Raw genomic sequence first — 17,588 nt, 5'->3', positions numbered from 1 at the left:
GACTCTAATTTCTCTCCACGGATGTTGCCTGGCCTGCTGAGTTTTTCCAGCATTTCCTGTTGTTATTTTGGATTTCCAGCATCTGCAGTATTTTGCTATAGTACTGTGAGGGACTTCAGTTATGTGGAGAGACAGGAGAAGATGGGGTTATTCTCCTTAGAGCAGAGAAGGTTAAGAGGAGATTTGACAGAGGTGTTCAAAATCATGAATAGTTTTGATAGAGTAAATAAGGAGAAACTGTTTCCAGTGGCAGAAGGGTCGGCAACCAGAGGACACAGATTTAAGGCGATTGGCAAAAGAACCAAAGGCGACATAAGGACACATTTTTTTAGACATCGAGTTCTTAAGATCTGGAATGCACTGCCTGAAAGGGTGGTGGAAGCAGATTCAACAGTAACTTTCAAAGGGGAACTGGATAAGTACTTGAAGGGGAAAAAAAATTACAGGGCTAGGGGGGAAAAGAGCAGGGAAGTGGAACTAATTGGATAGCTCTACAAATGGACCAAATGGCCTCCTTGTGTGATGTATCATTCTATGATTCTGTGATCTCTGTGACACCACTGCTTTCCTAGAAGTACAGGAAAATGAAAATGACAAAATTAATCACATTGCTTCCTGTTATGTTTGGCACTAACCTAACAAAAGTGTTGCTAGCCTGTGTTTTCTCTCTTCCTATTCTTGTTCCTTCAAGGAATAATCTCACTTATATCCTTGCAAGCCCTCTGTCTTTGCCTTTGCCTTGTTCTAGTATATTGGTGCCCATTTCCATAGTGAGATTTCCAGACCTCATGTTATCTCAAAATCCTGCATCCTTGAGCATGCACAAAGTTGAGGAGGCAGCAGGGAAGTGATTGGAGGGGAAATTCCCAAAAGAGGGATGAGGAGAGTAAAAAATGTCATACTTGTTTTCACTTAATCCACAAAATGCAGTAACTTAGCTACTCCCTTCCACCAGAACACAGTCATTTGTGACAGAGAGGGGGTGACCCAGAATGAATACAATAGATACAGAGGGCTGGATTTTGCTACGGGGGCGGGTTGGGGTCGTGTTCCCCACATTTCGTGTTTCCCACACGAATCCTGAACGATGTGGGAAATTGATGCAATTTTGATTTTTTTAGCCCAATTGATTCCCCACGTGTGGGAACCCCTAGCCAGAGAGCTTTTCAGGTGGGAAGCTCGCCTCCGATGACATCATCACTGCTGCTTCATTTAAGGGCTTCCACAAGCCTTGCTCACTTCAGCAGACTGCCAAGCTTCTGGCCCTGGCAGCTGCTGCTACCATCATCAATCATGGCGACACATCGGAGTAAGGCATCCCCAGATTTGACGAGGCAGCCCTCCAGGCATTGGTGGAGGGAGCGACAGAGAGCAGGGAGGTGCTCTTCCCCTCCACGGGGAGGAAGAAGCCACCCCAGCAAACCAAGGCTGTGTGGCTGAGGGTGGCAGAGCAGGTGAACGCCAGCTCGAATACCAGCAGAACATGGATCCAGTGTCGGAAACGCTTCCATGACCTTCTGCGCACTGGAAAAGTGAGTATCATGTTCCCATCACTCTTAACCTGATCCCCATTGCCTTTCCTCACCAGCTCTCAGCTTTACCAATCTCTTCCTCCACATCCCACTTGACACTGACATCCATGCACCCTTTCCCACTCCCTCTCTCTCTATGGTCACATTCACCAAACTAATGGACTATGCAGCCCTCACACTCCCTATCACTGTCATGCTATGAAAACAACTTACATCACATAGGGAGGGCCCTTGGTCTTGCCATCTCACTCCATCTTTCTCTCCTTCTAAGCATCTATGCCATCGATTCTCTACACTCACTCCTTCATTCTCGCTCAAACTCCACTTGTCTCCCCCATTGCAGGAAAAGAGAGCTCACAACCGAAGCGAGCGAGCCAGGACAGGGGGAGGGGCAGCCTCCTTAGCCCAGCTGACCCCATGGGAGGAGGCGATCCTGGAGATCGTCGGCATCCAGGACGACACACAAGTAGGGGACGGAGAGACCGGTGCAGCAGAGCAAGCTGGTGACAGAAGAGTTTTCCAACTCTCTCAATTGCATTGCATGACTCGCTGATAATGACTTGGAAGCTCTAGCAGATGGACCTCTGATCATCTGCAATAAGCACTGTGCAGGTAACCCTGGCCTCTCATCTCTGACACTTTCCTTTACTCCCCCACAGGACCATCGCAAGCTCCCGTCTCCAGGACGCAGGAGGAGGTTCAGCCTCAGCATCCAGACTCCTCAGAGGAAGCTGCAACCTCTGAGGGCGCAGCGTCAGCAGAAGGCAACGCACCCAGCACCAGCGCAGACACTCACACCTCGGTGGGACCTTCGGGACATAGAGTAGTGTTGTCACCTGGTGTATCACAGCTCACAAGTGAGCCTCAGCAGATGGTGGAGACAGGGACAGCAGTGGAGAGTCCTAGTTGGAGGGCGCAGCACTCTCCCAGCTCGGCTCAGCTGCATGTCGACCCTCTGCCTCTGGGTCCATCCACAGTATCAGTGGTGATGGCACTCCAGGAAAATATGCAGGAGTCTCTGGCAGGTTTTGTCTCCAGGGTTGCTGCGAGTGTGGAGCGAATGGAGGAGTCCGTCGCTAACATGAGCAGAGCCTTTGTGGAGTCATTGGCGCATCAACGCATTACCACGGAAAGGATGGCAACCTCCGTGGAAAGGCTGGCTACGGCCATGGAGGAGATAAGTCGCGCGAGTGTTGAAAACATGGTGAGTGTTCAGACTAGACTGACATCTCTGGAGGAGCGATGGGCAGCTATTGAACAGAGAAACCAGACCTTCATGGCAGTCCCTCTGAGAAGGACTGCCAGTCCCGACACGGGTCCCCATGGCTCCCCTGATGTGCAGCAAGGTGCTCTCTCACTACTTGCAAGCGCTGAGGGGGACCTGACCCATGAGAGGGATGACGGTGGCAGAGAACAAGGAGGTGGGGGCTCCTCTCCAAGCGCTCAAACTTCCATGCCACTGACAAGTCCTCGGTCAGAGCCCCACCTGAGTCAGCACCCAAGTGAGATCGGCGTCTCAACCCCTGCACAGCCGCAGGAGCAGCAGACTGTTGCGCAGCCCTTACAGGCTCGCAACCCCAGAGGACGCCCGCCAAAGGTGTCCAGACAGGAGCAGCAAGGAAGTGAGCAAGGGGCCTCCACATCTGCTGATGCCACTGGGGAACCACTACGTAGGAGCACGCGTAAGAGAAAGAAACTGCACAAATAGTCACAAGGGTAGTCACTTGGGTGGAATTTAATGTGTTATGGTTGAAAGCCATCAGAATAATGGTAATAAATCATCTGTTGGCTACTGCTGTAGTTGTGGCGTGTGTCATTTCGCGAATGGGACTTTCACTTTGAGGTCAGTATGGTGGTCACATCGCTAGAAGTCAGCTTGTTCCTGGCTATTGTCAGTGCTCAGGTAAAAGGATGCAAGGCAATAGTCCCTCATGGGCGAGGCTCAGCAAATCTGCCCAATATGAGCGCGTTCCTTGCATGCCGGCCACCAATGTTCTCGCGCACTGCTGCCGCTGGTTGATGAGCCTCTGCAAGATGTTCGTCTTCGCTCCTCCTCCCCCTCCTCCTCCTCCTCATCTGAGGAGGATATGTCAGGAGCCACTTGGTCCTCGGCCATCTGCAAGCCACGACGCTGTGCCATGTCGTGAAGCACACAGCAAACCACTACGATTCTGGAGACCCTGGCTGCTGAGTATTGCAGGGCTCCACCTGATCTATCCAGGCATCTGAAGCGCATCTTCAACAGACCAATGGTCTGCTCGATCATGGCTCTGGTGGAAAGGTGGCTGGAGTTGTAGTTCTCCTCAGCTTCGTTGGCTGGCCTCCTCAGCGGCGTCAATAGCCACGTCCTCAAGGGATAGCCCTTGTCTCCAAGTAGCCATCCGTTAAGTTGGTGTGGCGGACTGAATAGCGGAGGCACAGTAGACTGGCGCAGTATGAAGGAGTCATGGCAACTGCCAGGGTACTTGGCACAAACATGCAAAATTTCCTTCTTGTGGTCACACACCAGCTGAACGTTGAGGGAGTGGAAGCCCTTGTGGTTGACAAAAATACCAGGATTGCGATGGGGAGCATTAAGGGCCACGTGTGCAATCAACGATGCCCTGCACCCTTGGAAAGCCTACAAGATTAGCAAATCCAACCGCTCTCGCCATGACACTTGCTCGATCCTTGGTGAAATCGATGTGATTGTGCGCGATGGCAATGAGGGCATCGGTTACCTGCTTGATGCAGGTGTGTGCGGCCGCCTGGGAGATGCCGCTGATGTCTGCCGCTGATCCCTGGAATGAGCCTGAGGCAAAAAAGTTGAGTGCGGTGGTAACTTTGACGGCCACTGATAAGGGGTGTCCAGCTGCTCCTCTGGGCTCCAGGTCTTGCTGCAGCATTGCGCAGATGTCAGCCACTATCTCTCGCGAAAGTCGGAGCCGCCTTTGGCACTGCTGCTCAGACATGTTGAGGTAGCTGACCCTGCGTCTGTAGACCCTGTTTGGGGGGTATCTCCTGCGCCGACGGCCTTCCATGCGCTGGCCCCTTCTGGCCTGTGCATCCTCAGGTGGGGCAGCAGCAGCTTGGCGCAACTGTTGTTGCTGCTGCTGTTGGGCGGCCTCATGTAATATCCAGAAGGGCAGGACAAAAATGGCTCCCATGCTTCTGGTAGATGCCTCAGTTGAGGAAGCGCTCAGTGAAGGTGGCGAGAGGGGTTTCCCAGGAGGTCACACTGGAGATGGTTGTCAGGCTGCAAACTTCCAGAGCTGTGGGTATGCCTTCTGAAAGATCCCCCAGACCTGAGAGAGCAAAGTTATGCCACCTGCAATTAAAGCCTGTTCAAATCTGCCATTTAATGGTTGAGCTGCAGCTGCTACTCCGCAAGCCAGTTGTGCTCCCGCCAGGTTTCAGATGTGTGTTTCCCACCAAGCGTGTTTCACGTGGGAAAACGAGTAAACTTGCAAGTGGTTAGGAAAATGGGATTATAGAGCCAATTGAGGGCTTGTTAAGGGCCTTAAGGGCCTATCCCGCCTCCTGGAGGCGGGATGGAGTCGGGACCAGCAGACACGAATTTAGGAAAATTGCATGGAGGCGGGTTTGGGCCCGCACGCCAGTTTTGCGATTTTTATCCCCCACGCCTCCAATCCCGCCTCCCCGGCCCTAGCAAAATCCAGCCCAGAGTGCTTTCAGTTTTATGACAGGATTTGCAAAGTAAAGTGCTGATGATTTTTGTGGAGGGATTCAGCCAACCGAGATCAAGAGATTAAACCTATTTTCAAATTTGAAGTCAGGTACAACAAGTGATGGGACAACTTTTGAGCAATATGATTTGTGTTGTGTGTTTTAGGAGTGAAGGATCACGTAGCTGTTTTGTTTGTTTAGTCACTGAAATCAGAAGATTGATGCCATTCTGTGCAACCACTTTCTGTGTGAACAAAACCAATATCCAATAATTGAGGTTTTGCATTCCACTGATTCCTCGGGCTGGATTTTGTCAATGGGGGCACGTTGGGGTCAGGACTGCTGGTTTTCGGGCTTTAGTCCTGCCCCCAATGATGTCCAGCCAACCCACGCTATTTTCCCTTCATTGTCTTTGTTAAGCCCGCCAATTAAGGGAAAGCCGGTGACAGAGGACGTCAGCGTATGACGTTTCATCTGTCAAAACTTTTTGACAGAAGAATTGTCAGCGTTTGACAGCTTTGAGAAGCTGTCAAACACCGACAATCTCCGTTCTAAGGTGAGCCCTTGTACTGAAGACTCATCAAACCTCTTTCCTCAGCAGAAATCAGATGGCTGCTGCATCTGAGAATGCAGCAGTCATTCTGTCATCTCTGCCGTTGAGATGAGGCATCACCGGATCCCCAAGGGTTGAAGCCTGCAGGAAGAAACAAAGGTAAGTAAACTTTTTCTAACACTTTACACTCACCTCTCATACTTACCTCTCCACACTTGCACCCATCACTCACCTTCACAGTGGACTTTTCGATCCCTCTCACCCCCGCAGACCCACTGCTCACCTGCCAAGGTTCGCAGCCGTCGGGAAGCTTGCATGTGCAGGGGTAAAATGGGAATAAGCCTCTTAACTGCCTGTTAACTACCTGTTAAGAGGCAGTTAATTTCTGTAATCCCCTTCCTGCCTCGAGGAGACGGGTCCCTGCGCGACTCGGGGACCCACCTCCCGGGAAGATGGCACGGAGGCGGGTTAGGAGCGGGTTCGGTACCCGCTCCCAGTTTCTGCCATTTTCCCGGCAGTCCCGCCTCCCCAGGGCTGGGAAAATTCCCCCCCTCATCTTTTTTAGGAACAAGAAACAAAAATGATGAAGGGTGTTTTGAATTACTTATAACTTTTATAATGTTAGTTTGAGTTCTAATGTAGGATTTTGTAAAGGTGCTCACTCCTATTTCTTGCAGGATGTATCATGTGTAAAACATGTACCAATGGCTTCTTACAGAAATATAATGTTGTGATGTGAGAAAGGTGAAATTTACTCCTTGCATAGCCACAGGCTGTTTATGGTAACTTCTAAAATGTATAGTGTGTGGCATCAAAGAGCACACACTTGTGGTCATGGATCTGTTTATTGCTGCTCTTCAGTTATTTGGCCAAACATCAATTGATGGTGTATTTTTAATTTACCATCACTACCCATTGTGGATCAAACAGCAGTCAGGTGTGTATCCCAATTATTGCAATATAGTTGAGAAATGAAAAATCTGATCATACCAGACATCACCCACAATTATAAAGGTGCTGGGTGAGCCTTCTACCCATTAACAGATGAAGTATTTGTGCTAATTTTTAAAAATGGAATGTAAAATGCATAATTTTATGATAGCTATTATAAAATGCATTTGCTGAATACTTTGTCCCTAATGGGAAAATATAGAGTAAGGGCTAAAAGAGAGTTCATCATGATTTTGTCACACTGACCTTTTGAATACTACTCAGCTTCTGATTGATTGAGAACCTTAATTGCAGAAACATCATTGCATACCATTGTTTTTCTTTTGTTTTGCTAACAGGACAATCTAATTGCTCCTCTACCAAAGCTTCCAAACTGTGTGCTTGTTGATGTTCGAATTCCTTTTGCCACCAGCCAAAGTTCATACAATAATGAAGACCAGAGCATAACTTACGGGTACCTTTATCCACCCAGTAAGTGTAACATTGACTTGTATCCAAACTACATGTAACTCCTTTAACTACCTCAGATTTTCACCAATATCTGTCTAGCGGTTCATTGCAACTATGACACTTGTGCAAGCTGTTGTATCACGTCTATAATGAGATTTGCTTTTAAATGTTCAGAAGTATTGCCATTGCTACTTCCTGGCTGAAGTGGCCAAATTATACCAAATTGTATGCTTTTAAAAGTGAGGGTAACTTTATCTGAAACAATCGTGTGAGATCGTGTGTTTCACAGTGCAATTTACAATCAATCTTGGTCAATATTATGTAGGCTGTATCTACATTCAGTTTTGACAATGAGTAAAGCAAACACAACCAGACAAATGTGCTTTTATCTGCAGCAAGCTCCATACTGATATTTTTTAAAACATGCCCACTTTTTATCTAGACTTGCAGTCAGGACAATATCAATTCGAAGGTGTATTCAGCAGCAACCTTGTACCCATGTACAAAGCCTTCCAAAGTAAGTATAGAATATCTCCTATTCTATTACACAATGCAAAAACACTGTTGCACTGGGATATCTATTTGCACATTGTAATTCTGTCGTAATTATGATTTTGTGATCATTTGATTTTATTGTGCCCAAATTTGAATTTAAGTTGAATGTGCTAATTACCTGCACTGAATCATCACTTAATATTCTCACTGGTTTTGCTCAGAAGTAACTGTAATCCTAACTAAAGGAGGTTAAGCTTTATAGAGCAGGGAGATTATAGTATGGGGTGTTTTTATTCCAATTCTGATGATTTATAGAAGACACACTCTTCTGCTGCCCTTATGACTCATTCATACACTTGATGAAAACCAATTCAGGACCATTTATACCTCTATAATTCATCACAAATTATGACATGATCTTGCTTAATGTATTATATCAACATACTTAATATCTAAAGTGCTGAATTTTCTGAAATAACCAGTTAATACTGATGATAAAGTCAAATTCTACATCAAGTGACAGCTATGTACAACCATAAACAAGCCAACAGTTGGTGTAACTTTATCTGGGATTCTAAAACCTATTTAAAATTGCCTATTGTGTTCTGTAAATTATTTACACCTGCTGTTTGTTACGCTATGTTACTGCAGTTGAATTTATAATTTAGTGAAGTCATCCAGTATCATCCATATCATATCAGTGACCGCTTAATAATTAGGTTTATAAATGCCACAGCCCAGTAACAAAATACTTTTACTGCAAAGATTGAATCCTTTTTAATCCTTTCACAGTGGGGTAGATTTTAACTATCGGGTGCCCATCAGGTGGAGAGTGCCAGCTGACCACCCAATCCTGCAGACCGGAGGCCCAGTCCATTTTGAGGGCCAGGCCTGATTACCTTGACGACAGCGAGCTATGGGCTCATCGAGACTGGGCCAGCAGTAAGATAGGCCTAGGGCAAGGGAGCAGGCAGTGGCAGCGACCCACATTATTCTTGTGGAGCCTAAAAGAGCATCCATACTTCTTCTGGCCCCACAAAAATAATTTTAAAGTAACCCTTTGGTGTCTCTTGCTGCTCGGGGAGTAAATCTTGGAAGAGCGTGCATGGCCTACACTCTGACCAGTTGTTTGTCAAAATTACAATTGGTGTCCTATGTACGTAATAAGACCCTGATCTGTATATTAAGAGGGCCTACTGCCTAAAATAGGCGGGTGCTCTGGCCGCCCAAAGGAGAAGGCCCCTTTGAGGCTGGCGGCCGCTATAGCGTCACCGTAAACAGGGTGGCAAGCCATCTTCAAGCTGCTTACCTCCCCCACCCCCCCCCCCATTCACAACAGTTAAAATCGGCCCCAATTCACCAAACCTGGAACCTATATGTTAGCTATTCACAGATCCCACCAAAGCGAAATACTGTACCTTTAGAGCAAGGAGTTATACATAAGGCTACAGATGTGGTTAAATGCAGTTGTGGATCACAGTTTTTTAATGAAAAATCCAATTTGAGTTTTGGAGGCATATCAGCTACCATAAATTAACAGATAAGCCTCTTACTGCATATTAAACCCTAGACATCTCAGGTTAAAGTTATACTGCAGCTATCGGTCTCCGTATCTGTACAATGTGTTGTGCTGTACAATGCTGGCTGACTGGAATTATACAGCCAGTTGTGGATTACATTGAGGCTAGACATATGATTAAAGGCATTTCACTTTTTGTGGTGGAGACTTGCATCAGTAATGGATGATTTGGGCACCTGGGGAGTTTCTGTTGTCTTTTCATTCCTGGGCGCTTCTGACTACAGTAATAGAAACCCAGTAATTGCATAAACTGCTGCTCCCATCTCTACAAAGAGAGTAAATACATTACAAAAGGTTTACTGGTTCCCAAGACAAGTTTCACACTTTTGCAGTTGTTTTATTTACTTTGTTATGTGTGCATAATAAAGCTGCAGATTGAAAGATATAGTGAATTCACTGTTTGGTTACTTGACAGAAATATGGAATTACTTTCACAATGTTTTGCTGGTGAAGTATGCTATACAGAGAAATGGCATCAATGTGATCAGTGGACCAGTGTTTGATTTTGATCATGATGGACGGTTTGATAATCCTGACATAATCACAGAGTAAGTAGTTTCTATCACTTTTCAGTGGTGCTTTGTTTCATTGAGTCCCTGTGTCATTATATAAGTAGCCGAAATATACTGGGCTCGCTTTAATCCAGAGCAGACACTAATGAATTTGCTGTCATCCACTAATCTCCAAAGTTTGTATTGCCCCTCATGGCAGCATTCACAGAATCACAGAAATCACAGAAACCTCACAGTGCAGATAGAGGCCATTTCGGCCCATCGAGCCTGCACCGACACATATCCCACCCGATCCCCGTAACCCCTACACCAACACATATCCCACCCTATCCCCGTAACCCCACGTATTTAATCCCCCTAACACTAAGGGTCAATTTATCATAGCCAATCAACCTAACCCGCACATCTTTGGACTGTGGGAGGAAACCGGAGCACCCGGAGGAAACCCACGCAAACACGGGGAGAATGTGCAAACTCCACACAGACAGTCGCCCGAGGTCGGATTCGAACCCGGGTCACTGGCGCTGTGAGGCAACAATGCTAACCACTATGCCACCTATGCCAGCATTGCTGAAACTTTAATGTTAAAATATCTGCAATTGATTTTGTGTTTAATAGAATCATAGAATCTTGCTGCACAGAAGGAGGCCATTCGGCCCATTGTGCCTTTGCTGGCTCTTTGAAAGCGCAGTCGTGCTTAGTCCCACACCCCCACTATTTGCCTGTAACCCTGTAAGTTCCTCATCCTCGAGTACCTGTCCAACTCCCTTTTTAAAATGATTTATCAAATCGGCTTCCACCACCTTTTCAGGTAGAGTGTTCCAGATCCTGACAACTGAGTGAAAAAGCTTCCTTATCTCCCTCTTTTGTCAATGATTTTAAATCGATGACTCTGGTTATTGACCCACTCACCAGAGGGAATAGTTTTTCTCTATTTACTCTATCAAAACCTCTCATCATCTTGAAAACCTCGATTCCGTCACCTCTTAACTTTCTCTGTTCCAAGGAGAACAGTCCTAACTTTTCCAACCTCTCCTCATAACTGAAGTCCCTCATCCCTGGTAACATCCTGGTAAACCTCCTCTGTACCCTTTCTAAGGCCTTTACATCTTTCCTGAAGTGTGGTGCCCAGGGTTGTCCACAATACTCCAACTGTGGTTTATAAAGTTCCAGCATGATCTCTTTGCTTTTATATTCTATTCCTCTATTTATAAACCCAAGTAACCCATATGCTTTTTTAACCACCTTATCAACTTGCCCTGCCACCTTTAAGGATTTGTGTATATGGACATCAAGGTCTCTCTGTTCATCTACACTTTTCAAAATTGTGCCATTTATAGTATATTGTCTTTCCATATTAGTCCTCCCAAAGTGCATCACTTCACACTTCTCCACATTGAACTCCATCTGCCATGCTTCTGCCCATTTCACCATCCTGTCTGTCAGACTGAAGTCTACAACTATCCTCATCACTATCTACTATGTTGCCAAGTTTCATATCATCGGCAAATTTTATAATGCTGCTCCCTACAACCGAGTCTAGGTCGTTTATAAAAATTGGAAAGCGTAATGGACCCAAAACTGATCCTTGGGGAACACCACTGCAAATCAACTCCCAGTCTGAAAAACACCCATCCAGCACTACCCTCTGCTTCCTATCACTGAGCCAATTCTGTATCCATACCGCCACTTTCCCATTAATGCTATTAATAGTAACATAAAAAGTCAAAGATGGTAAATGGAAGTCTTTCAGCTAATTGAAGCTCATTTCTCCAGTACTCCAATCATCCAGCCTAGCATCCAACTACATTTGAAGGCCCCTTATGATTTTGACACTCTTACCTGGTAGATTATCCCAAACACTTATCAATGTTTGAGTAAAGAGGTTCTTCCTAATATGTTTTTAAATTTACCTTTCACTAATTTACATTTTATGGTTGTATTGTCCGCCTTGCCTAACTTACCTTGAAGTAATATTCTAGAATATTCTGTATTCATCTTATCTATAACATATATTACCGTGTATAATTTGATGAGATTCTCCTTATCCTTCTCTCTAAACCCCAAAGTTTAAACTTATTCAATTTTTTCTCATAACTTGGCTCCTTTCCACTTGGGATCATTCTTGTTTCTTTTCTCTACATTCGCTCCATTACAGCTATGTTTGTTTTGAAGTATGGTGATCAGAATTACACTCCGTACTCCAAATGTGGTCAGACCAGCTCATTATAAAGTCTCAGTATAACCTCTGTCCCTTTCTAAATCTCCGAGTAGTCCCATGGATAGTGGGACAGAAAGCTGAGAGCAGAAGTTTTCAGAATGGCAGGATGTGGGTAGTAGTGAGGCCCCAGGGATCTATGCTGGGACCTGATTTGTTTTCATTTGCATAAATATTTTGACATCGGGATGAGAGAAATGATATTGAAGTTTGCTGATGACTCCAAATAATGAGGAATGGCAAACTATAGGGATGAATGCAAGTAATTGCAGGAAGACATAGGTTACTGGAGTGGGCACCTTGGTGGCAAATGAAGTTCTTTGCAAAGGAATGCAAAGTAATACATTTTGGGGAATAAAGAACAATGAAAAGTGTACACTCAATGGTAAGACTTTTAACAGAGTACAGGGACAGAGAGATGTAAGTTCTAGATCTTCAAAAGTGGGAGTGCAGATAGAAAAGGCCATAATAAAGACAAATGGGATGCTGGGTTTTATAGATAATAATGGGGTAGAGTTTCTACTTTGGGCTCAATCAGCTAATTGCGCCCAAAATTGCAGCAGTTTTAAAAAGTATTTTATTTTCTTGATTTTTTGCTCCAACTCATTTGCATATCGCCAAACGCAAAGTCTGCCGTGAACCAGTGCAATCGGGCAGCATTTTAAAGCGTAATTTATTAGCTTTATGAAATATTCCTTGATATATTTCATGAGTGGTAACTTGGTGCAGTTTGATTAATACAACTGAAAATGGGGTTATCACAAAAAATAAGCATTTTAATCACGGTCAGTCCACCACCTGTGAGTAACCCGATTTTAAATTACTGAAAATTACTTTTTTTTAAAATATACAGAACCATTTGCTAGATATATTGGGGTACAATAGTCAGTTCCTTAGTAAATTAAGAAAAAAATCAAAAGCTTTTAAATCGTACCCATTCATATCCTTGCGCCCAAAAGAACCAGCTTAATTTTTAAAGCCTCCTCGAAGGCCTGCAAATGAGCGCAATTAGCAGAAACTCAATGGTGATTAATTCATCCTACGGGTGTGACCAGTTTTGTGGGTGGAGCCTGCTTCTAGCGCAATGTTTTTTCAACTAGCGCAAAAGATTTGCACAGAATGTAATTTGCGCTTGAAATTCGTGATCTTTTGCGCCGGTTACACTGATTTCAAATGTATTGCGCCAAAAAAAACAGTACAACTGAGCAGAAACTCTACCCCAGAATACAAAAGCAAGGCAGTGATACTGAATTTATTGAAGATATTGGATAGGCCACAGCTGGAGTATTTCAGATTTCTGGTGTCCCATTATAGGAATAATGTTCGAGCATGGGCTTTGGAAGTTTGCACTACACCTGAGGGAATCGGAATAAAACAAACACATGGACAATGACAATTACAATTACAATTCAATTTTATTTGTCATATATGCAGCAGACGTGTGTACTGCACAATGAAATGTTGATTTTTATGAGTCCTCCCAACATTGGAATAAATATGGCATAACAATGATAAAATACTAATAGAAATACTGTAATAATAAATAAAACAACAGTAATAAATAATAAATTATACGTTCATAAGTCTTATGGCCTGGGGGTAGAAGCTGTTTCGAAACCTGCTGGTACAAGACTGTATGCTTCGGTATCTCTTACCGGACGGGAGCAGGGCGAAGAGGTTGTGGCTGGGGTGGCTCGCGTCTTTAATGATTCTCAGGGCCTTCCCCCGGCACCTCTCGGGGTAGATATCCTGGACAGCAGGTAGTTTAATTCCTATAGTATGTTGTGCAGCTTTCACCACCATCTGTAGAGCCTTGTGGTCTGTGGTGGTGCAGTTGCCATACCAGGTAGTGATGCAGCCGGACAGGATACTCTCGATGGTGCACCGACAGAAGTTGGTGAGAATCTGGGGGGGCCATTCCAAATTTCTTCAGTCTCCTGAGGAAGAACAGGCATTGGCATGCCTTCTTCTAATTACTAATCATATATATTAAATAAATAAACAGCTGTGATCATTTACTTTTTTTTGAAGGTTTGTTAAGAACACACAAATCCCCATCCCAACTCACTACTACATAGTCCTTACCAACTGCAAAGACACCATGAAAAGCCCTCTACAATGTGAGGGCTCACTCGATGTACTGGCTTTCATTCTGCCTCATAGACCTGACAACAGTGAGAGCTGTGCAGTAAGTAAACCTGAAGCATTGATGGAGGTGGGAATCACTAATAGAAATTAAGTGACTGTTATCAGCAGCATGATGAGACTAAATGCAGTAGTTTTACAGCATTTTTCAAAAATGGTTTTAATGTGATTTTTTTTTAATGAAATAATAGAAATTGCATCAATTTTTTAAAATATTTTAATAAGAAATATATGGTGCTAAAATGGCGACATAAAAACTAAATGTTACAAAGAATCTATTTGGTCTTCCCAGTGTTGGTACTTGGTTGGTTCTACATTTCAGGGCTTTAATTTTTTTTCTATAGAGCGATCTACATTAACAACATAATCATACCAGGTTTTGATTTATATATTAAAAAAAAAAGTTGTGTAAATTATTGAATCCTGTATTTTTTGGCAGGATGGCAAAGAAGAATCCCAGTGGGTTGAAGAGCGAATCTGGGCTCACACAGCACGAGTACGGGATGTGGAGCTGATCACTGGACTTGATTTTTATCAGGACAGAAAGCAGCCAATCACAGAGATTTTACAGCTAAAAACATTTTTACCAAAATTTGAAGATCAAATATGATTTGATTTTATTACATTGCTTGTCGTGAAGTATATAGTGACACTTTTACGTTTATAATGTATTTATTTTGTTTATGCATCAATGTAATTATGAAATTCAGCATGCAGTGCACTTTAGACATGCTTTAAAAAAAAAAAGTTCTGGTCGCACCCAAGAAATTCAGGGCACAGGAAAAGTAATGGAAGTGTAAAACAATGGAACATGTCATCATTTTCATTGTGAATATTCACCTAATGTGTTTTTAACTTCAGATTATTTTTAAACAGTGATCTGTTGTTGTCAAGATTTTTTAGCACAACAGTTTTGTAGCAAGAATTGGATTGAAAAATCAATAGGAAAAATTAGATTCGGATTTACCATGTATGTCTAGGGTCATGTATGTGTCACCATTTGGCTTGAGGATTCATCCCACTTGAACCAGTAATTCTTGCCACACTTTGAAGACCTCAAGGGCCTGACACAAAATTGAATGTACTGCTTTATTTAACTACATCTATAATGTTATAATTATCAACATTGTTTTGCACTATCAATAATTACCGTAAAAGTATAGGTGGCAGAATCTGAATCGTACAGTAACACAGCATTACCCAACACTAGTAATAAAATACAATTTTCAAGATTACAGCATTTACTTGGCATTAAAGTGCAAAGTTGCTTTCAAGTTAAATCTCTGACTTTGATTTTTAAGTAAAGTTTCATGTAGTAACAGGTTAGGTAGTATTCAACAGTTCAGTTGGTTTTAATGGCGTGCTGATTCATGTTTTGTTAGTTTGTCTCTTACTGTCTGTCTCCTTAGCAATTTTCTTAATATTCTTTTGTTCTTTTAAATAGCCTTCCCAAACAATTTCTACTCAATTTTTTAAGTAAGCTTCCCTAACATCATCATCTCCAAAACCATTCCAAAATAGACACATATGACATTCAGCTGTTGGTTACTAATAATTGAACATCACTCACACAGTTGGACCATAGAAATAGGTGCATTGTCCTCAATTATTTAAAAAGAGGTGATTCAGCTAGAAAAGCCGTGGATGCCAAATTAATTAGTATAATAGCATAACTTTACTGATTGTTTTGTTTCATTTGAAGGATTTTACTGCACTATGTTATCGGTCACAAGAGCAGGGAGGATGAATCGCTTTGAGCTCGTCCAATTAACTTTTATCTATACAATAGCAAAAGATTGCGGATGCTGGAAATCTGAAATAACAACAGGTCAGACAGCATCGAGGAGCGAGAAACAGAATCAACGCAGGGTTCTGACGAAGGGTCCTCGACCCGAAACTTTGACTCTGTTTCTCTCTCCTCGATGCTGCCTGACCTGCTGAGTGTTTCCAGCACTTTCTGTTGTTATTTTTAACTTTTATCTATATAATCTTATTGTTTCTGGCTGCAAGACAAAAGATGATAAATCCTATTATCTCTTCTTGAGCTCGTTTGACACATTCTTGGAAAACTCAGATTGCAGACAGTGTGTGATCCGGATTGACTGTGTACAGATTGCAGACAGTGTGTGATCCGGATTGACTGTGTACAGATTGCAGACAGTGTGTGATCCGGATTGACTGTCTGTGGATTGTTTCAGTGTTTGGTTGGGCGGCGCTCGGACCCCGTGGCAGCCCTGACGCAGCATCCCTGCCTCCATTAGCTGGAATTGTCAGGAATTTCTTCAGATCAGTTTCAGTTTACGTGTGTCCAATAGGGTTTCTGCTGCACTTCCAGCAGATCCGAGGAAAATCCTAGCCTATGTTTACCTTATTCACCCATAAAATTTTAACTCATCAGTCACAAGACTAAAAAAAGGAAAACGTTTTATAGTTATTTTGTTTGCTCAACATTCTTGATAGTATATTGGCTGTACTATATTATTAATTGAATTAATATGACAGGATTAACTTTAAAATTTAGCCTATAATTTGAGCACCTAATTTTATGCAGTGTACATTGTGTTATTGTTGCCTGATTATTCAGATCAATTATAATTCAAACAATTCAACTGATAGTCTTTGTGTCTTTTATTCTGCTCTTATAATGGTGGTGTCACTGCAGTGTCAATACTATCTGCGCAGTTATACTGCCCACTCATACTGCCATGTATGTGATCACGCACATGTTTGGAGTGCAATTTACCCTTCCAATGTCTGTGTACTTTGTACTGTTTGAAAAGATCTGACTGTACTGTCACCCTTTTACATTATTAGAATAGAAAGCTTAAGTTATTGGCTAAACTCTCACGTATTTGTGCACTGGTATGAAGTAATGTGGTAGAGTTTCTGCTGGTTAGGTTACAGTTCAAATTTCCGATAAAAAATTATTTGCATAATCACAAACTTAAAATCTTCCATTAACCAGCACAATCGGGCAGTGTAATAGAACCTAATTTTCTTTCCATTAAAAAATATTTGTTGATATTTAAGAGTGGTAACCTGGTTCAGTTGAATGGGTTTATCACAAAAAATAAGCATTTTTAATGGCCTGTATTTTCCGATCGCAGGCCTCTGGAGAAATCTGCGCCCTTACCTGAGGGCTCCCGGGACGCACACGCTTCCGCTCCTGGGCCTCACCAAACTTGAAGTGCGCAGGGCCCATGTATCCCAGAGGCACATGTAGTTCGCAGCATCCCTGGGATCACGTGGGCCATGGGGAGCCAATCACAGAAGGGAACCTCCCGTCATATATTTGACAGGAAGACCTGTCAAATATATGAATGGAGATCACCCCAAAACATAGTAAAACTTTAAATAATTTTTTTTTTAAATCACATTTTTAAAATGACTTGGAATTGCAATAAGTTAAGTATTTTAAACAAAAATTTAATTTTTTGAAAAATAAATTCGTTTTTTATGGGGCTAAAAATAAACTTACCTTTTTAAA

At 43.2% G+C, this 17,588-nt stretch overlaps 1 protein-coding gene across 1 annotated transcript in view; it reads left to right on the top strand.

The window, feature by feature from the left end:
- The window catches only part of LOC147112659 (venom phosphodiesterase 2-like), a 210,666-nt gene extending 193,956 nt beyond the window's left edge, over positions 1–16,710 (top strand). Inside the window, exons 20-24 of the mRNA XM_085997122.1 lie at positions 7,041–7,173; positions 7,595–7,669; positions 9,642–9,774; positions 13,988–14,144; positions 14,541–16,710. Of these exons, the coding sequence (XP_085853248.1) occupies positions 7,041–7,173; positions 7,595–7,669; positions 9,642–9,774; positions 13,988–14,144; positions 14,541–14,711 (669 nt within the window). The 3' untranslated portion in view covers positions 14,712–16,710. The remainder of the gene's footprint in view (positions 1–7,040; positions 7,174–7,594; positions 7,670–9,641; positions 9,775–13,987; positions 14,145–14,540) is intronic.
- The last annotated feature ends 878 nt before the right edge of the window (positions 16,711–17,588 follow it).

Source organism: Somniosus microcephalus, chromosome 9, assembly GCF_052327205.1.
Source record: "Somniosus microcephalus isolate GS21.2 chromosome 9, FLI_Smic_1.0, whole genome shotgun sequence".
NCBI classification, from domain to species: domain Eukaryota; kingdom Metazoa; phylum Chordata; class Chondrichthyes; order Squaliformes; family Somniosidae; genus Somniosus; species Somniosus microcephalus.
This window is presented reverse-complemented; position numbering and strand designations above follow the sequence as displayed.